Here is a 24406-nt window from a genome sequence, read left to right on the forward strand (position 1 = left end):
GAAGCGTCTGTTCATATCCTTTGCCCACTTTTTGATGGGGTTGTTTGATTTCTTTTCTTGTAAATTTGTTTAAGTTCTTTGTAGATTCTGGATATTAGCCCTTTGTCAGATGGGTAGATTGCAAAAATTTTCTCCCATTCTGTAGGTTGCCTGTTCACTCTGATGGTAGTTTCTTTTGCTATGCAGAGGCTCTTTAGTTTAGTTAGATCCCATTTGTCAATTTTGGCTTTTGTTGCCATTGCTTTTGGTGTTTTAGTAATGAAATCCTTGTCTATGCCTATGTCCTGAATGATATCGCCTAGGTTTTCTTCTAGGGTTTTTATGGTTTTAGGTCTAATATTTAAGTCTTTAGTCCATCTTGAATTAATTTTTGCATAAGGTGTAAGGAAGGGATCCAGTTTCAGCTTTCTACTTATGGTTAGCCAGTTTTCCCAGCACCATTTATTAAATACGGAATCCTTTCCCCATTTCTTGTTTTTGTCAGGTTTGTCAAAGATCAGATGGCTGTAGATGTGTGGTGTTATTTCTGAGGCCTCTGTTCTGTTCCATTGGTCTATATCTCTGTTTTGGTACCAGTACCATGCTATTTTGGTTATCGTAGCCTTGGAGTATAGTTTGAAGTCAGGTAGCGTGATGCCTCCAGCTTTATTCTTTTCGCTTAGGATTGCCTTGGCAATGCGGGCTCTTTTTTGGTTCCATATGAACTTTAGTTTTTTCCAATTCTGTGAAGAAACTCATTGGTAGCTTGATGGGGTAGTCTAAAAATCACCTTGGGCAGTATGGCTATTTTCATGATATTGACTCTTCCTATCCATGAGCATGGAATGTTCTTCCATTTGTTTGTGTCCTCTTTTATTTCGTTGAGCAGTGGTTTGTAGTTCTCCTTGAAGAGGTCCTTCACATCCCTTGTAAGTTGTATTCCTAGGTATTTTATTCTCTTTGCAGCAATTGTGAATGGGAATTCATTCATGATTTGGCTTTCTGTCTGTTATTGGTGTATAAGAATGCTTGCGATTTTTGCACATTGATTTTGCATCCTGAGACTTTGCTGAAGTTGCTTATCAGCTTAAGGAGATTTTGGCCTGAGATGATGGGGTTTTCTAAATATACAATCGTGACATCTGCAAACAGAGGCAATTTGACTTCCTCTTTTCTTAATTGAATATCCTTTCTTTCTCTTGCCTGATCGCCCTGGCCAGAACTTCCAACACCATGTTGAACAGGAGTGGTGAGAGAGGGCATCCCTGTCTCATGCCAGTTTTCAAAGGGAATGCTTCCAGTTTTTGCCCATTCACTATGATATTGGCTGTGGGTCTGTCATAAATAGCTCTTATTTTGAGATACGTTCCATCAATACCTGGTTTATTGAGAATTTTTAGCATGAAGGGCTGTTGAATTTTGTTGAAGGCCTTTTCTGCATCTATTGAGATAATCATGTAGTTTTTGTCTACCAAAGACCAAGGATTCTAATTCTCCAACAAACAAAAATACAAACTGGGAGAATGTTGTCAGTGGCACTTCCTGCCCTACACCACTCGCTTTTATAATTATTTCCCATGATCCCAGTGTCCTATTGACTCTTCTTAACCCCCAATAGCCCAAAGCTGTGGTGCCCAAACAAAGCTTCTGTTTTCCAGGAAACAGCTGATATTCCCATTGTCGTATTCCTTATTTTTATTCTGTAAGATTGGGAGAGAGAATACAAGTAGGTAAAAGTTACAGGTTCTAGCATCAGACCTGTCCTCCACTCCTGGCTGTTGCTTACTACCTGTGTGACTTGGGCAAATCACTTCTTATCTCGGAGCCCTTTCCTTTATCTGTAGAATGAAGATAGCACAGATTACCTCAAAAGATTGCTGTGCAGTTTAGCTGGAATAAGAGTGGAGACATGGGGGTCTTCAGGGACTCAGGCTGACTGAGCAGCCCCGTAACCACTTTTTTGAAGGTTACTGGTTGACTAAGCCAAAAGGAAAAGAGAGCTCTGAAGGATGTCTCATTAGCACTTTAAAGTGAATAGCAGGTTTGCTCATGTCTGATTGGCTAGAACTGGTCACATGGTATCTATCACTCAACCAGGAAGAGTTTGGGAAGTACAATTCTCACAGGTGCCAGGAAGGCACAAAGCTGGGAATATTTAGCAATTAGTACAGCATGCAAAGTACCTAGCACCATGACTGGCATGTTCTTTGTGCCACTCCATGCCAGCTGTATTTTAGTTCAGATCTGTTATCTATAAAATGTTGTACATGTATTGTTTAATATATTCAAAAGTGTTAATTGCTGGTAATTGATATATTACATCCTCCCTTTCAGAAGTTCCTACAGCTTAATAGAAAATTCCTGGAGTGACTCAGCTCTCAGTAACTCAGTGAGTGGAAATATTTGGAGGATTTCCTGAAGGAGGTAGAATTTGAACTGGATTTGGATGTTTGCATAGCATCTCAGTAACAAGCTATCAAGTAGGACTTCTGACCCATGGCACGGAGTGCCTGAGTTCTTTGCTTTGCACATGCAATTTATTTATTTATGATTTGCCCATTTCTTTATTCATTTAGTTATTCATTAAATGTTTACCAAACGTTTATATGTGCCAGGCACTGGAGATATTAGCATGGAAGAAGGCAAAGATGTTTCTCTTTGTGAAGCTTGCATTTTAGTAGGAGAAGACACTAAACCAAAAAAAAAAAAAAAAAAAAAAAAAAAAAGTAAATATAGTAATAGTATAGTAGGTGGTGAAATGGTTACCAGTGAATGAAGCAGAGTAGCGAGTAGACATGCCAGGGTTACAGAGAGTGGGAGGGTGTTGCTATTTTGTTGGGGGTGGTCAGAAAAGCAATTGAAGGGGCAGGCTCTTTGCAAATCTAAGAGGGGAGCATTCAGACAGAGGGACCAGCAAGGGCCACTGCTCTGAGGAGAGAGTCTTCTGGACCTATTTGGGGAAAGAGTGAAATGGTGGAAAGAACAGAAACTAGGAGCTGGGTCATTATCAGAGTTTTAATCTTGGCTCCGTTGTTGATTTGCTGCTGTACTTGGAGCTAGCAATAAATAAATTGGTTGCGAGGATCCACTGGGAGCTAGGCTGCCTGGGTTTGAATCCCAGCTCTGCCCTTTACTAACTGGGTAAGTGGGGTGAGTTACTTCTCTCTCCAAGTTTCAACTCCTCCATCTGTACATGGGGTGGGGATCCTCACACTTCATGCAGTCTTCGGGAGAATTAAGTGAGTGAATCCACACAGAGCATTGAAACCAGGCCTTGACGTGCTGTGAGCCATCTCTGATGTTAGCTATTGCTATTAGAGCAAGTTATTTCCCCTCTTTGGGATTTAATATCATCGTCCAGCGATTGTGAGCTTTGGAGACATGGTCTCTTTAGCTTCTCTCAGGAAGTCTGAGGCTAATTTATATGTTATTCTGTGGACCATTTGCTTGTCATTTGCTCTCTCCTCAGGAACTGTGTTTTTTCACAGTCCTCATGCTGGATTTAGCTTCTTTCCAGTGAAGCCGAGCATGGGGTACTTCATTTGTCTTTGCTAGACTTCCACTTCTCTCTGCCTCATTGGTGGGCTTTATTCCTTCCTGGAACTTTGCACATCACTTCAGTACATTTTGTTGATTAAAAACATTCTCTCCACAAACTTCAATACACTGGCAAAGGATCTCTGTAGCTGAAACTTTAAAACATGAAACTGCAGGCTGCTTTCTGTTTGGAGACTGAGCATCTGGGAAAGATGCCATTTGAACTGAGGGTGCACCAAGTCATAGACACTCTTGGATGGCCCTTCCTGCAACATAGTCACAAATGCCAACAAGCATCTTACTGCTCTAGCCACGTGCTGTGGTTGCTAATCATATAAAGTAGTACATTTGAGAACCCATCCTATCCTTGGTCTGAACGTTTGTGTCCCCCCAAAATTTACACATTGAAATCCTAAACACCAAGGTGATGATATTAGGAGGTTGAGCCTTTGGGAGGTGATTTGGTCTTGAGGGTAGAGCCCACATGAATGGGATGAGTGCCCTTATAAAAGGGGCGTAAGGGAGCTTGTTTATCTTTTCTGACATGTGAGGTTACAGTGAGAAGATAGGATCTATGAGGAAACGGGCTATCATTTGACATTGAACCTTGGTCTCCAGATTGTGAGAAAGGTTTTTTTTTTTTTTTTTTTTTCTTATCAGCCACTTGATATGGTATTCTGTTGTGGCAGCTCAGACACAGTCCTGTGTCTTTAGAACTCAGGTACATGGTACGCTCCATCAATGCTCATGACCATTTGGTACTCACGCTGGAGTGTGGGGGTTCAGAATGAACAACTGAGACCAGCCGTGCAGCATCTGTCCTCTTTCTGTGAACAGTGCCATTCTGTATGTGACATGGACTCTTAGCTTTAGACCCTACAGATCACGGTGCCGTGTCTTTCACAGAATGAGTGTGCTCAGTACTAGTGATACTAAGCTGGGCGATAAACCCTGCTAGGCCCCAGAGAGGTGCGGCCTGCATGGAGTGGAGAGTGTGTGGCCAGGTGAAGCAGCCCAGACAGAAGTGCCAGCACCACCATCCCCGAATTGGGTGACCTCAGCCATGCACCTGAGCTCTGGGCCTCATCTTTCCCATCTATACCATGTGGGCATGTAGCTTTGTTTTGACAAATAAATGACAATATATGCTTTCAGAAGCTGGCGGCTAGTAATCTTATGTAAAGAATGTGTGTATTTATCTTGCCAAATAAATATATGGTTGCTCTTCAATTTCAGATCATGACAAGTCGATATCATAATGAATTTGGTGTATTTCTTGGTCAGGGAAGAAGGAGAGAGAAAAAAACCCAGTGCCTAGTGATGACGCCAAGTCAAGGTAAAACCTGGCCAAGGGTGGACCTGGCTCCAGTGTCTCTTCCAGTTCTCCTTCACCCTGAGGATTACTCATTCATCTCTATGAATGCAGATTTATGGACCTATAAATGAATGTATGTGTTAGGGCCACCATTGCTTGTTGTAACTCCACAAAGCATGTTGATCACAAAACCCATAGAGGGCCATGGAGGCCCAGCCTGCAACCCAGCCCATCTGCTCCCTGCATCCTCATCCACTGCCTTCCTTACCACCACCCACCCACATGCCAGCACTGCCGCGCTGCCTCTGCTCCGGCCGTCGCCTGGCCTACACTGCCTTTTCCTCATCGTTCCCAAGGCGACGCCTAACACCTAAAACTGCCTAGAACCACCAGGAAGGCCTCGCTGGCCCAGCCCTGCCAGCCCGGCTTCCCCAGGCGCGGGGAAGTCCTTCTTCTGGGGCTGCTGTGTGCACCTCTGTGCCGCCACGTCTCTCCTCACACGGTGACTTTCGGATGATGCGCCTGCCTCCCCTTTCCATTCACCAGGACAGGGTTTTGTCTTTTCATTCCTGAATCCAAAGCTCACCTGCCACCAGAGAGTGTGTGAATTTCCGCCGAGCACACGGAAGGCCTAGGACGCTGTGGGGGAGGAAGAGTGAATGACTTCCTTCAAGGCCTCCGGGCAAAGCAGCAGAGCAGCGGGAATCGGAGCCGGAGGAGGCTGGCTCCTCACCCAGAGCCCTCCCTTGAGTCAGGTGGCTCTTCTCTCCCATACCCCGCGTCCGGCGCTTGGCTTTGCTCCCCGGAGTGGGTGGCACCGCGTGGCCGCCACAGGCACAGCATCGCCTCTAGGTATCACCCTCCGCACCCAGGGACGTCCCCATCCCGGTGTTCACAGCTTTGCCTTTCTTGATGGCTAAAGCAACAGCGCCACCTTCCGGCCTCAAGGCCACAGGTGTGGCCAGACCTGGGAGCCCTTGGGCGCCCTCTTGTGGAATTTCAGAAGTTGGGCTGCAGAAATGACTCCGTTATCCCCAACTGACCACGAGGACCGCTGGGCACTTCCACCTCTGAGGTTTGAGTGGTTCAGTGGGCCTGTGCAGGGAAACCCAGCCTAGAAAGCAAGTCTTTACAGCTACCTTGGCGTAGAAGACCAGGCATGTGAGGTCATAAGTTGTCAGGCACAGGTGACATATCATGATTCCTGGAGACAAAATGTCCAGAAAGCTCCTCTAGGCAGCAAATAAAGAAGTTATGGAAAGGAACCGTGGAGAAAAGAGAGGTGAAGGGAAAAGAAAGGGAATGTTATTCTGACCCACATGCCTCACTGCTAGGGTTGAAGTCACTAAAAAGGCCATTTAGGAAGAGCAGGCTGGAGTTGACAGCCTTTCCCCAGGAGTCCCCTGGTGTTTCCAGGTCCCCCAGTTTGAAGCACTCAGGAACACACTCAGCCCCTGAATCTTCACTCAGCTCCGTGGTGTTACTGGCAATCGTTGGATGTCCCTGGCTGGGGCTCAGCCTCGGCTCCTGTGTCAGCCACATAAGAATCTCAGCATCTTGGGAACGTGAGCTCAACTTGAAATACACTTCCCTGAAAGGATTACTTTGTTTTGGGACAAGGCTCATATCAATCTGTCCTGCCAAGAGATTACTGCTGTTAAACTGTTGGTTTTCATTGCTGTCAAACATAATCTTACAAGGAGAGAGAGGGGCAATCACTCTCAATGCCCAGCTACAAGACGACTTTTGACTGGGCAGGACTTTTCCTGGCACTCTCTGGAGAATAAAAAAGGAATATGTAGAATGACTGTTGTGTGATTAATGTTTACACCCACAGTGCGGCTGAGCCATTCCTAGGGGTGCACTGAGTGGGACCCCTCCACCAGCAATGACCCTGCTGGCATTTCGCAGGTGCCTGGGGAGAAGGCCCATTGAAGACCTGGGGCTGAAAGGGCAGCTCAGCTTTGCACATATGCTTGGATTTCTTCTCTGTTCCAAGGCAGACAGTCCTCAGGGTTCGGCCCAACACAGTAAGGATGGGAAGAATAAAGAAACAATGTTCCAACAGTATTTCTGCAGCTCTAAGCTTCTAAAGGGATGCTGGACCAACTAGCATAGATGCTTCCTTTTCTGTAATGCCTCGAAAAACACTTGGGAGTGTGAAGGAGTGAAATTTTATGCTATTGGCCTTGTTCTCGTTTGCTTTTATAAAATTATTCTAATGCAAAACCTACAGAAAATTGGTAACTCAGAATCTCGCCAGATGAACTGTTACATCGGACTATGCTCTAGGAAGAAGTATTAGAAATCAAAGATATTAACTTTCCAAGTGTTCATTTCCATCTGAGTCCCTCTCTGGGACTCAGTTTCCTACTCTGTACAATTGGGAAGGTGACCTACTTTCAAGGACCTTTATAGTTCAAATACTCTTCGGTTCTGTGAAAACAAGCCTTATATCATCCTGTGGTGGGCTGCATGTCACATTATCACACAGAGTGGTCCTTGATTTACAGAAAAATATTCATTTGCTCATTCATTCACCTATCCACTCATTCAACAAATAGTGAGCACCTACGATATTCCTCACATTGCTGAAGGCAGAGCTGTAGGGTGAGCTGTGAATAAAGCAAGGTGTTGGCCCTCATGGGGCTTGCATTCTTATGGGAACCACACACAATGAAAGATTTAAACATATATAGTGTAACCTGAAGTGATGTAAGCCAGGCACAGAAAGACAAACACTGCATGGTCTCACTTAAATGTGAACTCTAAAGAGCTGGATTCACAGAACCACCGAGTAAAACGGTGGCTGACAGGCTGAAGGGTTGGAGGATTGGGGAGATGCTGGTCAAAGGACACAAAATTTCAGTTCGACAGGAGGAATAAGTTCAAGAGACCTATTGTACAACATGGTGATTACAGTTAACAATATATTGTATATTTGAAAATTGCTCAGAGAGATTTTAAGTGTTCTCACCACAAAAAATGATGTGAGATAAAACATATGTTAAATAACTTGATTTAGCCATTCCATAATGTATACATATATCAAAATGTCATGTTGTACCCAATAAATCTATACAGTTTTGTCAATTAAAACAATTAAATGTAGCGTAATGTAATATAGTATAACAACAGAAAATAAATCAATAGTAAGTGCTATGAAGAAAAATCAGCAGGATAGGCATTACAGGATAAGGAATGCTATTTTTTAGACAGGGTGGTCAGGAAAGCCTGAGAAGGTGGCATTTGTGTAGAGACACTGGAGTAGGGGAGTGAACCATGCCAGGTAGAGGAAAGAGCAAATGAGAGGCTTCACATTCAGGCATGTGCTTGGTGTGTAAGGACACTGGGAGACGGGGGAACGAGGCTGTATTCCTGGATGTGGTCTTAGGTTTTGATTCTAAGATGCCTTCAGAGTTTAAGAGCATTCTCAAGAGTCAGTGTTGTGTGCAAGGCTCATTGCTAGGCTCTGGGAGTACCCAAAGATAAAACACAGTCTGTGCTAGAGGACACTCCTAAGGGACACGCACTCATCTACACAAGAGAAGGTACTGATGGTGGAAGGAGGTGTGTGCCAAGAATCCAATGCATGGCGCAGATACTGGTTCTGAAGGAGCTCCAGAAATGGGGACTCAGGCACTCAGAGATGCCTGGGCGAGCAGGGGGAGTTTAATGTGGACCTTGAGCAAAGGACCAGGCAAAATGAGAGAGGCAGACTGTTTAGGCAAGGAAAGAGCGAGCAGAGGGAGTCGGCAGGGGTGGGCATGGCCTAATTGGCAATGGCTTGGTTGGAACAAAAGCATCTCACAGAAAAGCCATGGGAAATAAGGGGTGTGAAGAGGCTAATCAAGAAGGAAGGAAGTGGCCTGATTCCTCAAGGCTGGATAAGAAGGTGCTCCTCTGAATTCAAATGAGATTTCATGATCAACTTGGTTAGGACTTTGATGCTATTACTCTAGGAAAGGGTTAATGGTTTCCCCTTGAGGTCTCATTCTCTAAGCGCTGAAAGGGCTGTTTACCTCACAGGCCACTAGGCCCCACCTGCCCCAGAGGCCCAGTTAAGGAAGGATGGCTTCCAGCGCTGCCTCCAGGGTGGAGCCTTCTCATGTGAATGGCTGCTGTCTGCACTCTGCCTAAGCCCTCCAGGTGCTCAAGGGCCCTGTGACCAGGAATCACGTTTCTGAAAACCAACTGGACTGGCCCAGAAGTAAGCCCATCTCCATCCCAGCCTCTGTCTTCCTGTCCCTACTCCTGAGCATGAAGATGTGCAAGACCCTAACTTACTGGAGCACGGCTTGGAGCCTGGGGCATCAGACCCTGTGTCCACTGAGAACTGTGGATGTGGAATATGCCCAGGGCTGCATTCTGAGCTGTGCCTGCCAGCCACACACTGGTGCCCGACTGCTGCACCATCTATGAGATAATGTCTCTCCATTTTGGGATTGTGACATAGTTACATCAGACCTCAATGGCCAGTGCTTGCATTCCAGGCCTGAGATCAGTGTGACAGCAGAGAAACCTGAGCTGCGAGGGACATTCTCAGGCTCAAAAATCACAAACCCGACAGGGAAAGGAATTTGATCAGAAAACGACACCATTTAGGTTATTTTAATGCCTGGATTTGAGCTGCCCTTTAAGCAGAGCCCCTTCTGTCGCAGGACTTTATTACCAAGTGACCCCAGCAGATGACTTTCACTTGTTTTTAACTGTAGAACAAGGTCATGTTTGGTTCAGGCATACTACATGGAGTGGACTTTGGGTGACAGGGTAAGCCCTGGCTCAGGCCTGTTTTTCCATGCACACAGCATGCAGGTTGACAAGGCAGAAGCCAGGTTCTGAGGCTTTGTAGCAAACGACCTCCTCTGGGTGCAGAGAGAACTTCTTTCACTCTTGCACGTACAGCTCCTAAAACTTCTACCTTTACTGAGGCACTGTACTGTTGAATGCCACCTAGGCATTCTTTGATCATCTGAAACTTGCAACTAAGAGATGGGAAGAGACAACTGTTAACCACTTAGAGGTGACCATTAGTGCATCAAACAGTCAATCAATTTATGAATCAAGAAACATTTGTATATCTATTTACGAAGCATTTTTGATGTGCAGGAGAGAGTACAAACCAACATACAACATAGTCTTCATTCTTAAAAAGTACCTAATAAAGGTATGGAAAACAAGATTTGTACTCAGAGAACTCTAAGACAAATGGTCAAATATTCAAATGGCCTGGCACTAGTGGTAATTCCAGTGGACAAACAGCATGAGAAAAGGCTGGGAGACAGTAATAAATATGTGCCCACTGCAGTGAGTTACCCAATCAAGCCATTTTCTCTCCTTAAGATGGCAGATTAGAAGACCCCCTTCCCCAGAAGAGTGGGAGCGTCTGCCTTCAGGCCGTCAGTGATATTAAATAAGAGTGCTTGGTTTATAAATTTTAAAAACGTAAGGTTTGACATTCTGCCGAGAGCAACGGAGGGCAGCGTGGTTTAACAGCAAAAGGACTGAACAGAGTGCCAGGAGCCCTTAGCTCTAGACTTACTGAACAGAAAGACCTTGGGTGAACTTTTCATTGAAGCACTGAAGGCTTTAGGTTCACACCTGTATACAAAGGATAGTCCTGGTGTAGGGCAGCAGAAATGCCACTGAGCTAGAAGTTGGAAGACCCAGGTCCTGGCTTTGCTAATAATAATGACATTTATCATGCACTGTGTGCTAGAGGTTGTTCTTAAATATATTAGCTCATTTAGCTCCCTTGCCCACCCAATCTCTGTGAGGAAAGCACTACTCTTATGAGCATTTAATGGACAAGAAAAACTAAGCCACAGAAGTGTGAAATAACTTTCCTAAGGACACAGAGCTAACTACTGGCAGAGCTGGGATTCTACCTGGTTGGTTGTCAGCATAGCCCATGTTCTTAATCCCTGTGCTGCTGCCTCCCAATAAACTGGGCGAGTGATCTTGGGCAGAAGACAAATTCTCTGCATTTCAGTTTCCTCTTCAGCAAAATGAGGACATGAGTATTAATAACTTGCCAAATTACCTTAAACAGTGATTGTCAAGATCTAAATAAGACATTGGAAATGAAATACTTTGTGATATAAAAAGTCCTATACATGTGTGAAGTCTGTTCCTCAGAGCAATGATGAAAAGATGAAATGAGATGGCTGATGGGAAACGCTGTGGGACATGAACATAAGAGTGTGACTTGGATGATCAGTGCCACCACCATCCTGGGAAAGGCTAACTGGTGGTGAGCAGGCTCTTGGACTCCATGAAAATTTAAGGATGCAGCTTCTTTTACATATCTCTATAGTATCTTTAGTCAACTTGATTTTGGCAGGTTTAAAGAGGAAAAATGAAGGATAGGAAGTTTTTATCCTAGAAGCCTAGAGAAAGTCAAGTATATTCCTTTCAAGAAGAGAATCCCAAGGTTTCTTTCCTTTCTTCCTTCCTTAAATTGAGACCCAAATGAGGTGGAAGAAATCTCTACTGAGATGAGATTCATTTTTAGGAGAAACATGGAGACCATCATCGTTGTTCCGGAATCTGGCCATGCACTAAGAGACAGCTTCCGCTCCCTATCTGATATTACCAAGCTGGACAGCGACTTTTCTATGATCCAGTTCAACTTCTTTGTACGGAAGAAACTGAGGTCCAGGGAAGTGAAGAGATTGGTCCGAGATCACTAGAACCCATGACTACAAGGCAGTTCTTCTGAGGCCAGGCAAATGTGTGTTCCTCCCCATTTCACTGCCTTTCTTTTGGGTGGGTTTCGGGTGAGGGAAATTTTTATGAGAACCCACATCATAATCCTGTGACAATTCCAAAGAACAAAATGATTAAAAAAAAAAAATCTCTTCTCTGAAATGGCTCCATCTCTGCCTTCCTATTGCCTGAAGAGTTAGACACAATCTGGCTGAGTCTCGAAGATACTCTGAATCACCTTTTTCTTGTGGTAAGAAGGTGCTTCCAGAAGGCTGATTTTTCCCTTTTCATGCCTTCCCTTTTCACGTACTGGGGGCACAGACTCTCTCCTACTGACAGGAAGAGAATTAGCCTCCTTTGGTGTTACTGCTCCTTCCCACTTTAGCTCAGCATTATACACACAAAACGGGTGGGTGTGGAGCCCTTTCACCAGGGACTGGGTTGCAGAGTCTGTTAGTGGAAAAAAAACAACACCCTTTCTGAGCCCAGAATTCATCAGATTTTTTTCCTGTGGCGATACGGAGGCCCCTTCACCCTGGCAACCAAGAGGCTACAGCTGGATATGTGCTTATGAGATGGGTCATAGTTAAGAGCTGCCAGCCTGGGGTCTGTTTCTGGGACATTTCCACCTTAGATTAGACAGGCATTGGAGTCAGGAGCTAGCTGGTTACTGTAGCAACAGGCCTTCAAAGCTTCACATTTCAGATGGGAGCTGCTATGCTATGAAACTTGCTCAGGACATCCTTTTTCTCAGTTTGAGGTTAAGTACTCCCCCACCCCCCACCCCCAGTATATTTTCACAGCAGAGAGGAGGTCTGGAGGAGACAAGAGCCTAAGGCTTCACCCTTGCTCACTTGGAACTAGGCATTCTTGCTGTCATCTGGTTTAGTCAAGGGGGTTGTGAGGGGTGTGGGCTCCACTGTGAGTGTAGAAAAGATAGAAAATTGCCAGATGGGGATGAGGATTCCAAGCCTATCGGGAGGAAAGAAATATGTTACTCACTGCCACAAGAAGGTTGCCAACTTCATTTATGGCTCAGCAACCACTTGCAGGCAAAATCTGTTACATGCCTGTCACTAGGCTATGCACCCGAGGATGGAGGCACTAGATGAGGCTTACGAGATAGAGTAGATAAGGAGAAAATTGTCTGCCATGGTATATGTTGGAAAAACTCTGGGAAACAAGACAATCTGCCTCCAAGGGATTAACAGTCCAGTAGGGAAGACAGACCAACAGGCAAACGCTAAGGGCAGGTTAGAAAGAAGCTTGACTAGGGTAGGTGCTTCAAAATGAAGACAGCTGTTTACGTCTCAATCAAGTTGTGTGGGTCCAGCCAATTTAAGATAAGCTTTGTTTAATTACATTTTATGTTTGAAAAGGAAACTTCATTACATTGCCTATCAGTGCAGGTGAGTAAAAAGGCACATGGAACTATATGAACAGATGCCATCAACAGGTTTTTGCTTTTACTTACCATCTTTCCCATTTCAGCATTAATTACTCAGTATTTTCTCATCAGTTTTCAGAAACTTTCTCATGGATAAACCTGTAGAGGGATTTGGGGAGAGGAAGCTTTATCAGGATCTCTGGGGGCTATTTTATATTTTCCAATGTCTGAACTGTTTTTACAACAGATTTTCCACAGAAAGTTCAAGGGACTAAACTTTCTGAGTCTCAGAAGCTGGGACTTAAAACCAGGGGAAGAGATGTGAATGGCTAAACTTTCTAGTTGTGTGAATAGTTTGCAACATATAAAGAATTGGTCAAAATGTTGATTCTTAGGGTCGGTGGTTATTCTGACTTCACAGAAGAGAATATTTGGCCAACTTCCCTCACACAATATCAATTGTGGAATCAAGTACAGGGAATATGATGCATTTAAGGCTCACATATGGCCTTAAGTTGGTGTCCATATTGATTAAACTATCAAAAAGACAATTAGATTAGTGGGGTAGCCAAGTCACCTACAAAGACTGATGAGCTGATATAGAAAAAAAAAAAAAGGAATAAAGAAAAAGCAATTTTGAAGTTCTGTGAGAACAGGAGAAATGACAGATATAAGAGTTTTTTGAGAAAGTTTCTTCTCTGTTGCTATTTAGTTTTGTTTTTAACAAAGGAGTTTCAGAAATGAACATAGAGATGTAATTGGGTGAGGCTGCCTGCTAGATGAAGAAAATTTCTATCACTTGGGAAAAATCCACAGAAATCCTAATCCTATTAAAAACTTAAGTCATTCCACCCCAAGAGTACTCTTTCTTCCATGTCCAAAACCATACGTGGAGCTTGCTTGTGTTTCAATACAAGCTCTTGCCTCAGTCCTCTCCAGATTTCGAATAGGAGGTATATAACCCTGCTCTTCAGCAGAAAGACCGCAGCTATTCCTGCTGCATCCACATATGCATGCTTACTTCCCTTTGATCTGTGGCGATGAGCTCTGGCGCTGCAAATGTCATATGCCATCCACAAACCCACATGGATGCAGGGTACACACCTGAACAGGGGGTAGCCTCTGATGAAAACATTTGAGCAACAGATTTCTTTGTCTCATCCAAATAGATTCACTGAAAAGGAAACTTTTTGGGTCCCCACCCACATGCAAGATGTACAAAACTGTCTGGGGCAGGTCTGGTACAAATTAGCCAGTGCCCTCCACTGAAATAAGTGGTTAATCTCAAAGAGGTTTACAGTGGTTTCTCCACGTTATCTTCACCCTTCAAGCCTTACCTGCAAGCATTTCCATAAAAGTCACCAGCACACTATCTTTGGGATGTGGAAGGTCGGGAGAAAGGAATAAACGAAATGAAAGGAACAGTATCAAGATCCAGACTTATTCACAAATTTTGCCTCTTAAATAAACAATCTTTAATTAAGTAAACTTTAATATTTATTTTGTACCTATCATGCACTAGGTATATACATATAGTTGGGGGGCATAAGGACATAATAGGACTAAAAAAGATAAAAGTTATGTTTGTTGCCCTTCAAGAATTATAATCTCTTACTGAGGACTTCATATACATGCACATTTACTAGAGAGGCAGTGTAAATAACTAAAAAGAAAGTGGGGAGAGTTTTGGCTGGTGCAATAAGACAGTGCTTCTTGAAAAGGGAACTTGAATTGGTCCTTATGGGCAGAGGTAGCCTACCTGCCCAGCCGGAGGAGAGCAGGTAATCTACCACGTGGAAGGAAGGGCATGAACAAAAAAAATGAAAGCAGGAAGGAACATGGTGGTTTGGGCAGAATAAAAAATCCCTAGATTTTTGTGGAACTTTCTCATCTAACCTCCTGCCTAAATCATCTATAATACATTCTGTCCCCAAGAAAATGTTCTATTGCCAACCAAGCCCATATGATTCTCCTAGAGATGCACAAGTCCTTAATGAAAGCTGCCCTTGCTATTCTTGAATAAGCCACTTGCATTTATAGATAACAGAGGGTCAACTTTATAAAGTGGCAAGGAACTGGCCTGCCGTCAGCTCACTGAATTTGGATTCTATGCAAGCTGCATGTGTAAAGGAGGTAAACTCCAAAAGTGTTTTTCCTTCCTTAATAAGGTCTATTCTCCTTAGTGTCAAGGCATGAAAAGCAGGTATTTCATATCAACATTCATGGTTAATCTTTTTGATAGTTTCAGGAGTAGAATGATTCTTCACCCAGGGGTGCGGGCAAAAGGGCTGATTACCTATGCTCACAAGTCACCACATCCAGTTGAACACAGTATAAACAAATCATTGCTTTTGTTGGTATTTGAGTCCTTTTGTCTGCAATCAGGGACTTCTGTGTTTATCGAGCTAGGTCTTTACTCTCATGGGTTAATCAAAGTTTCTGGAAGTAATCACAGTCAACTCTGCTTGTAACAGGGTGCAGCATGGAACATAAGGTGGGAAAAAAGACAAAAGTGTGGATGACTCATACATTATTCACAAACTTACCTTCTTAATCACTACAACATTTTAATATTAAAATTAGCTTATACTTCCTAAACAAACACTGGTGACAAAGGGATGGGGTTAAAAGGAGCAGATAATGTCACTTCAAGAAATGTTTTCTAAGTTTGGATCTTGATACTGTTACCTTCGTTTTGTTTTTTTAATTCTTCCCTCCTAACCTTCTGCATCCCAGAGATGGTGCGGTGGTGGCTTTCATGGACGCGCTTGCAGGTAAGGCTTAGAGAGTAAAGACAGGTGGAGAAACCAGGTTTTGTCAAGCTGGTGAAGAGACATCAGAGCCAGGAGTAATTCTCTGCAGCCTGTCACATGCTTGTTTCTGCCTCCAAGAAAGCAGAGTTAAAATGGACTTTCAGACCAGAGACAGGTGAGGATGACAGGGAGGCAGTGCAAAGGCTCCACAAGTCTGAAAATAGCATCGTGTGTCTGCCAAGGTGACTGTGGGTGCCCAAATTTCTCCTACCACTTCACGGTGGCCTTGGCTTTACAGACTGTTGCCACCAAGTCACAGAAGGAAAAAGATTCTGATGATTTTCACTTGTTTCATGCTTGATAATTAAAACATTCTTCTGGATTTCCTTTTTTTTTTTTTTTCTCTTAAACCAGTCAATGTTGTCTTTGTGTAACATGAAATATCAGGCAAGTCTTAGGATGTGGACATCATGTTTGGGGCAATGTCTCCCTCACCGCCTCTCTCATCCTTTATACCATAAAAGAGTGATGGCAATAGGCTAGCTGAAATTCACCCTTTGATGGTTTCATTTTCTTGTCTACAAAGGCAGGTGAGCGACTGCTGCCCTGCGATTTCTGGCACTTCCAGTGGAAAGGAGGCAGAGGGGCCAAGTTATGGCAAAGCGCGCCCAGTTAGGCCTTCAACTACAAAAGTATCATGGTTTCCCTTCCTCCCCAGTTACCATTCTTTCCCTGGTTCCCATTCCCTTCCACATCCAGCAGCGTGGGCTAACCTTCCTCTCCTCATCTTGGGAAAACACATCTTGCTCCGGTGCAAAGTTAGATTGGACAAACAGCCGGTGTGGAGGGAGCTGTGGGAGGTATGGTTTGCCAGGACAGCTTGGCTGAATGGGTTCCTGCAACAAGGCATCTCCAAATGCTCCCTACCCCTCAAACAGCAGAGGAGGGTGATAATCATGCTCTCGACATTTTTAGAGCATAGCACTTACACTTTTACTAGGCCTTACTCCGGACGTATTGAATCAAAATTTGCATTTTAAACTGATCCTACGTGAATCACACAAACATTAAAATTTGGTAAGCAGTATTCTAACTCACTAGACCTCAGGTCCACAAACTATGCTTCATGAGACAAATCTGGTCAGCTGACTATTTTTGTAAATCAAGTTTTACTGGAACACAGCCACACTTGTTTATGACTTGTCTACGACTGTTTTTATACTACAATGGAAAAGCTGAGTAGTTACAATGGAGACCACACTGCTGCAAAACCTAACATGTAGTCTCCAGACCTTTACAGAGAAAGTTTGCTGGCTCCTATACTAGACTGTAGACTCCTTGAAAGTGAGAACCTGGTCTTGTTCTGCTTTGTAAGGCAGACGGCAGTTTAGTATAGTGGCTATACATGTAGGCTCAGAGGCAGACTGACATGATTTGTATCTAGGCTCTATCACTCCCTTGCAAATGACTGTGGGTAAGACATAACCACTCTGTGCCTCATGTTCCCCATTTATAAAATGGGGATATATTAGATTGGTGTAAAAGTAATTGCATTAAAATGGCAAAACTGCAATGACTTTTGCATCAACCCACTACATCAGAACCTACCTTTAAAGGTTGATTTGTGGGTTAAATAAGTGAACATATGTAAACTCTAAGTAATGCTCTCAGAAAACGTTAACTATTAGCTGGTACCAGGCATTTTGAGAGTAGACAGAGGATTTGCTGAATGTTGGTAGAATGACCCATCCCTAGAGCAGACACTGTCTATTAACACCCATTCTCTGCTTCTTTCTTGCTACCATCAATTATTTCTGTAGATATCTGACCTTCACGGAAGATGACCTCATCTCTGGGGGCAAATACTATTGAAAGCCAATCACAATGCCATTCTCAGTGTCAGTGGATTGGCATGAGGTGGGTAGTTCTAGCCAATGAGTCATTTAAGAGTTTTTTTTTTTTTTCTTTGATTTGGGGTCTCACTCTGTCACTTAGGCAAGAATGCAATGGTGTGATCATAGCTAACTGCAGCCTCAAATTCCTGGGCTCAAGTGATCCTCCTGCCTCAGCCTCCCTAGCAGATGGAACCACAGGTGAGAGCCACCATGCCCCACTCATTTTTTATATTTTTTGTAGAGACAGGGTCTTGATGTGTTCCAGGCTGGTCTTCAACTCCTGCCCTCAAACAATCCCCCTACCTTGGCCTCCCAAAGTGTTGAGATTGTAGGTGTGAGCCACTGTGCCCGGCCTAGAAGAGGATTCTTGAAGGACTTCTGGGAAGTGGTTCCTTCATTCCTTAGAAGAAAACACAGAAGAGATGCTCCTGTTCTTTTATGAATGTTATCTCTGGGAGTGATGCCTGAAACTACAGCACCAGGAAGGCAGGCAGTCTGAGAACAGAGCTGACCTAATTAATGGCAAGGAAGAAAGATGGAAAGAATTCAGGCCCCTTAAGAGGTCTCAGAGTTGCTGAATCACCAAACTCCTGGGCTTACCTACTCACATACCAATGTTATGAAAGAAAATAAATTTTCCTCATAATTTCATTCCTGTCCAGAGCATCCTGATTCATATAGCCAGGCACCATAGTTACACATATTTTTACTTCATCCAGGACCTAACAATTGGTGTTGGGTGCTAAGAGCAAAGGAAGAGCAGTAGCTGGAAATGAATAACCTGGGTAGGACACAGGAAGACTAAAAAATGTTCCAGGCTATGTAAATCAAAACCACGAGATACTAATATCACCTAATACCTTTTAAGATGCCATTATGAAAAAAACAAAACATTACAAGTGTTGGATGGGATGTGAAGAAATTGGAACCCTTGTACATTGTTGGTGGGAATGTAAAATGGTCTAGTCAGTATGGAAAACAGTATGAAGGTCTTCAAAAAATTAAAAACAGAATGATATATGATCCAGCAATCCTACTTCTGGGTATTTATCTAAAATAATTAAAAGCAGGGCCTCAAAGAAATATTCATACTCCCATGTTCACTGCAGCATTATTCTTAATAACCAAGGCGTGGAGCCAACCCAAATGTCCCTCAATGAATGAACAAAGAAAATGTGGCATAGCCATACAATGGAAGGTTTTCAGCCTTAAAAACAAAATTCTGTCACATGTTATAACACAGATGAACCTGGAAGACATTATGCTAAGTGAAATAAGTCAGTCAAAGGACGACAAACACTGCATGATTCCACTTATATGAGGCGTCGTCAAACTCACAGAAGCAGAAAGTAGAATAGTGACTGCCAGAAGTTGGTGGGAGGGGAAATGAGGAGATGCTGTTCAATGGGTATAAACTTTTAGTTATGCAAGATGAAAAACCTGTAGCAGTCTGCTACAAAATAGTGTGCTGCTTCTAGTTAATAATGTACTATCTCAAAATAAACAAATAATGTTCTGTACACTTAAGAAGGCAGATCTCACATTATGTGTTTCTTTACAACAATAAGAAAATCACCTTGTAAACTGGAAATTTCCAAAATGGAAATAGGAGTAGCCTGTATTGTTTTTAAAACTTATACATGCTCCTAGGCTCAGGTTTAGGAATTTACTTTCCATTTAGGTTTTATTAAGTCTAATCCAAAAATGTGAAAATGAAACTGTGAGTTATATGTGATGAAAAAGTACAGCTTTCTTGAATTCAAATAATCAATGGCAAGGATCACATTTAGAATTGGACAGAAAGAACACAGCATCCCTGCCTCGTCTTTTTTATAGATATTAAGAAAAGGGAAAGTAGTCTTATTTCAAATATCAAAATTCTGACTTAAATGAATAAAATTTAGTCACGAGTAAATACAAGAAACAAGCAAACAAAACAACCTTCCTGGATTAGCACAGGCCCAATTCTTCCCTGCCTTTTCTCACCCTGCCAGCTGGGAGCATCTTTTCCAGAACCTGTGGCTCTCTACCAGTTGTTACTCTCTTGTTGTCTGAACCTGCTACCCAAAATTGGCAGGTCATTTTCAAAGTTTTGATTGTTCCCTTGGCAATATCCATTATTTCCCTCCTGGGTAGAAGGAGGATCTGAGGACAGCTTATCTTTTTGGGGTACATGGAGTAGAGGTGGGGACTCTTATATAATATGAAATAAAAATAAGTTCTTTGGGCTGGAAGTGTCAAAAGATTCCTTAGAATTTACAGCCACAGGGATTTCATGGTGTGTCTGATGTACTGATTTTGTGCCACATTTGAGCCAGAACTGGCAGCAGATTCAAAGCAACACAGGTGGCTAAGTACACATGAAAGGAAGGTATGGGGAGAGAAAAGTGGCATAAAACAGGGCTGCCCCCTATGCCCATCGAGAATAGGATCTTAGCCCTCACTGAAGGAGCTGAATGATCAGCTCTAATACATTGGCTGGACTCCTGTAGGTACTCATGGAAGGTAGAGATGCTGAGCAACCTTGTCCTGTCAAAGTCTAGGGCTGGAGATGCTTCAAGAACTTTGGAGCCATAAAGTCACTGTAATGGTCAACTTTTAAGGCTAGAAGGAGCCATGAGACATCTCATTCATCTCCTTGCCTTTGGGCAAGAATTGCACACCTAAGCCTCCCAAATAAATCAGACACAATTTAGGGTTAAAAGCCTCCAGAGGAGCAAAAAAGTAAAAAGATTTTACAAGTTTCTCTCACAAACCACTTTGTGTGCTCATCACCTACTTCAGAATCTAAGAGAACTTTGATACTTGTTTTTGACACCCCATTGCCTTCTCATCAGTCTAACTCCAAGACCTTCCTTCCAGTGGCAGGCTCTGGTAATTCAGTGAAAGCAAGGCGCTAACAGGCAAGTGTGAAGCCAAAGGGCTCCCAGTGACATCCTTGACACCTTTTTGCCAGCTATTCACATGTGTTTAATATACAGCACTTCCCTGTGACTGTCTGCATCCTTTTCCATCACCGTTTATCCTTCTCCAGCAATTCCCAATTGCTTTGCCTTGCTAATAGATGTTGCAGTCTGACAAAACACCTTTGCCTTCATGCTGGTGTTGTTAAAAGACTAATTATAACCATAAGGAACGGGAAATAAGAAGCTATTCCTTGTAAGTTTGCTAATCTTATCTGTTCAGAATAATAAAAGTTCTCTGTCAAAGACTTATAAAGGGAGGTTTCATCCCCCAGGCTTGCTAGTCCTACTCTTTCTGCATTCTTAAGACAGGAGGCAAGTGCTTTACCTTCTCCTTGGAAAAACAGGCTGAATATGCAGCTTGTCATGCAATTTTGCTGAAGATATAGAGAGGGTCACCAATTCAAAAACTCCATTGCTCTAGGGCAGGGGGTTGGGAGAAAAGCCAATAAATGAAATGTGTGGTACAAATGCCTTTCAGGAAAGGGTGTGAAGGGTGGGGTGGATTTACCAGAAGCTTTGGCAGTCAGCTTCGAAGTCTTCTGGAAAGGAGAAGTGTAGCCTCCCAGGGAAGCAGCCTCATGACATCTTCCATAAGGCTGATGTGTTGGGAAACAGCAACACATGAGCAAGAAGTTCCTTGAAAAATTTTCTTCCCTCCTCCTTCTTCTGGAACTGTTGGGAAACTAGATTAGACCCAGGAGTCTGGTTTGTGAGAATGGCCCTGAATGAATTTTTAGTTTCCGGTTAGGAACAGAGAGCTCAGAAGGTTGTTTTCTCCTCCAAGGAAATCTGGCCACGGTTTTTTTCCTGTTCTATCCAGAGCTTGTGTGCTGGTGGATTAAGCACATGTGTGCACAGGGCCAGGATTCTGGCAAACAATCTCAGGGAGGATGGCAAAAAGAGAAGCAAAAGGGGCTCATTCCTCTACCTCACAGCTTCTTTTCCTAAAGGAAACAGGATCTACTCACATTTGGAACAATCCCAATGTTCCAAAAGAAACATGGAAATAAATGTGCATGCAACTGGGACACATATACCCCTTCCACCTGCTACAAATGGAGAAGTGGGAGAGAAGTGAGCCACTGAGAACTTAGGCCTTCTTAGCTGTAGAGGGCACAGGCTTCCTGACTGGTCTTTGGTGCTGAGTAACTCTACTTCCCTGAACTGGGAAGAATGTGTGAATAACCAGCTAAGAGGAGACACCCATCCTCTTGGAGTTGCCTGGGGTATCTGAGGCAGAGGTGGTAGCAGCAGACTTCTCAACAGAGGCACTGAGATCCAAGAATTCCAGGATGATGTCCCCAAGACAGTAAATCAAATGCCTGAAACAAATGGGCAAAAAACTTACGGTTTGGCTCAGTGAGGAAACACAAGATCCTGTTTATGACATTTATTTTCTCCTCCCCCATCACCGATATGCTAAACTTCAATAGCTTGATGAAACTTCTGCTAAGAAATTAATGTTTTTTGAACTAATAAAGCCTCTGGCCCTAATAAAGGCAAAAACAGTTTTATATAAGACTAGTTTTACATAAGACTAAGTTTTATAAAATTCCATTTCTCTTTACGTAGTTACATTAGCACTGCGCTGAGGAACTGTGATAACAAATCCTTGAGATGTCAGGTTCCTAGACACTTTCAGAGCTCCTGACTATTGCTGTTTCTCATAATTAATTACCTTAAATTTATAGGCTGCCTTACAGGCAGTGAGGCAAAGCCAGGATCCTTGAGGAAGTTAACAAACACAGTCTGCTTTGGGGTAGGGTTTGAATGTAAGATTACTCAATACTTCCAGAAGAGTAACAGCCCACGGGATGGAATCTACCTCTTCTGGATTATTCTAGGACTCCTCACCCAGCATTTCTGGTCCCTTTATGAAATTCCAACCTTACTATCTTGTCTACCTGATATGAAGCAAAGACAACTCCTGGTCCTGACATGAATCACAGCTTTGCTATGACGCCAGGGGCTTATGGTGAACATCTTTACGTGGTCTATGACACACAGGCCAGGGTACGCTCTTGGAGCATTCACAGCGGCTGGCAGATGTTGGAAAGAGCACTGAGCAAGTATGCTGAACAAGCCTGGAGGATAAGAGGTCATTTTCAGCAGCTCATGTGGGGGCCTGCATAGGGTTCTTCCAAACACAAATGGTGGTTTGTCCAAGAGTGACTTCCTAGCACATGAAGATCTGCTCAGAAGCCTGATGGTGTGGGTTTTACTTAGTGTGTGGATCTGGACATCAAACTCTGTAGTCAGTGCCCAGACCAAGTAAAGACTACAATCCTATTCTTCGGAATGTGGGCTTTTCACTCAGAAACCTTGGATACCTCTAAGATCAGAGACGGCTTTAACTATGCTGATGTTGGAATAACATTTTTCCACTTACCTGTTGATAAGCGGTTGTTGTAGTGACTCCAAGACTAGACCCCAGCTCACCTGGCATTTGTTCACCCCAAGAATTTCTACTACGAGATCTGAGGAGGAAAAAACAGATGGAATGTGTGTGTTACCACTGAAGTTTTAGATTCTAAGGACAGTCTCTCCCCAGGATCTCTGCCGTTTTTACATAGGTTCAGTATTTCGGGCATACCTCTAAACCACACAGCCAAACTAAAATCCTCACAAAACAGGGAAAACCTGAGAAAAATTTGTTTCTTAAGTTAGGTGTCTACATAAGAATGGGCTTCAAAAATTATTTTGTAACCTGTCACTCAAATGCAGGTACTCCTTCCAATGTAACAGTTTAGGTTGGTAAACACAGTTATAATGATAAGGGTAAATAAAATTGATTGTCCAGAGCTAAGTTCACAACTGTTTCCTAGTTATCACAGTCACAGGCAACAAACTGCCTTCCTGGCCCTCTAAAAATACAACGCAAGGAAAAACAACCCTCTCAGATTTTGTTTTTACTTATTGCTAAAGGCCATGTACCATACTCAATGGCTGCAATTTATTAAGTTGGAGCTTCTGTGGGATGTGTGATTTTCTTCCTTGGTCCCAGAATGCTATGAATTGTCAGAGAATCTGAAGTCTTCATCTCCTGGAAATGGCTCTGAGACCTGTCCCTGCAGGCAGACTTCCCCAGACCTGCCTGCAGGTAGAAAGTTATTAATCTAAATATCTGCAGGATTGTCACCTAGTATTTAGGGTGCAGCCATAGAGTTCTTTTCCATTCCCTTGGCATCAGCTGAGCAAGGGATAAAAGAAATGCAGCCCTGTTTATTTTCCTATTAGCCTGAGAAATGATGGGTCAACAGAGTTTTGAATGTAGCCACATGCAGGGCCCTTTTACAAACAGGAAAAGGTGAAGGGGTAATGGTGGCAAAGCAGAATGGAAGGGAACTGTGACTGGTATAATTGATCTCATTGGTCCACTTACCTGGGAGGACTCCCATCAGGCTCTGCAAAGCCTGTTTCTCAGCAGCCAGTTTCTGCTCCTGGGTCCTTACAGGCCGTGGAAACTTAGGCAAAACTCCACCAGGCCAGATGGACTCCTGAAGAAGCCTGAGGTACTGCACCCAGCGCTGTGGACTTGTTAAATTAGCTACCTGCACCTCTAGCCACCTGTGGTAGAAGAGAGACGAAAGCTTAGATAAAGCTAAAGGAAAGGAAATAGTAAGGCAGCGGACTGACTGTTTATGTTCCCCTGCAGATTTGTATGTCAAAATCCTAACCCTCAAGGTGATGGTAGGAGGAGGTGGGGCCTTTGGGGAGGTGATCAGGTCATGGGGGCAAAGGTAAATGCCCTTATAATAAGAAACCTGAGAGAGACTTCTCACCCCTTTTGCCATATGAGGACACAGGGAGAAGACAGCTGTCTATGAACCAGGAAAAGGGCCCTCAGCAGACACCAATTCTGCTGG

General features: G+C 43.4%; 1 protein-coding gene across 8 annotated transcripts in view; it reads right to left on the reverse strand.

The window, feature by feature from the left end:
• Positions 1-9899: 9899 nt before the first annotated feature.
• Positions 9900-24406, reverse strand: part of SNX19 (sorting nexin 19) — a 49796-nt gene continuing 35289 nt past the window's right edge. For 2 of the 8 annotated variants that reach the window (XM_050755941.1, XM_050755944.1), the window contains 3 exons: positions 23923-24107; positions 22930-23017; positions 9900-21862 (listed from right to left, as the gene is read on the reverse strand). In XM_050755941.1, coding sequence (XP_050611898.1) covers positions 21730-21862; positions 22930-23017; positions 23923-24107 — 406 coding nt within the window. In that variant the 3' untranslated portion in view covers positions 9900-21729. The remainder of the gene's footprint in view (positions 21863-22929; positions 23018-23922; positions 24108-24406) is intronic. The other 6 variants (XR_007719166.1, XR_007719162.1, XR_007719165.1 and 3 more) reach the window with 6 other exon arrangements.

Source organism: Macaca thibetana, chromosome 14 (assembly GCF_024542745.1).
Source record: "Macaca thibetana thibetana isolate TM-01 chromosome 14, ASM2454274v1, whole genome shotgun sequence".
NCBI lineage: Eukaryota > Metazoa > Chordata > Mammalia > Primates > Cercopithecidae > Macaca > Macaca thibetana.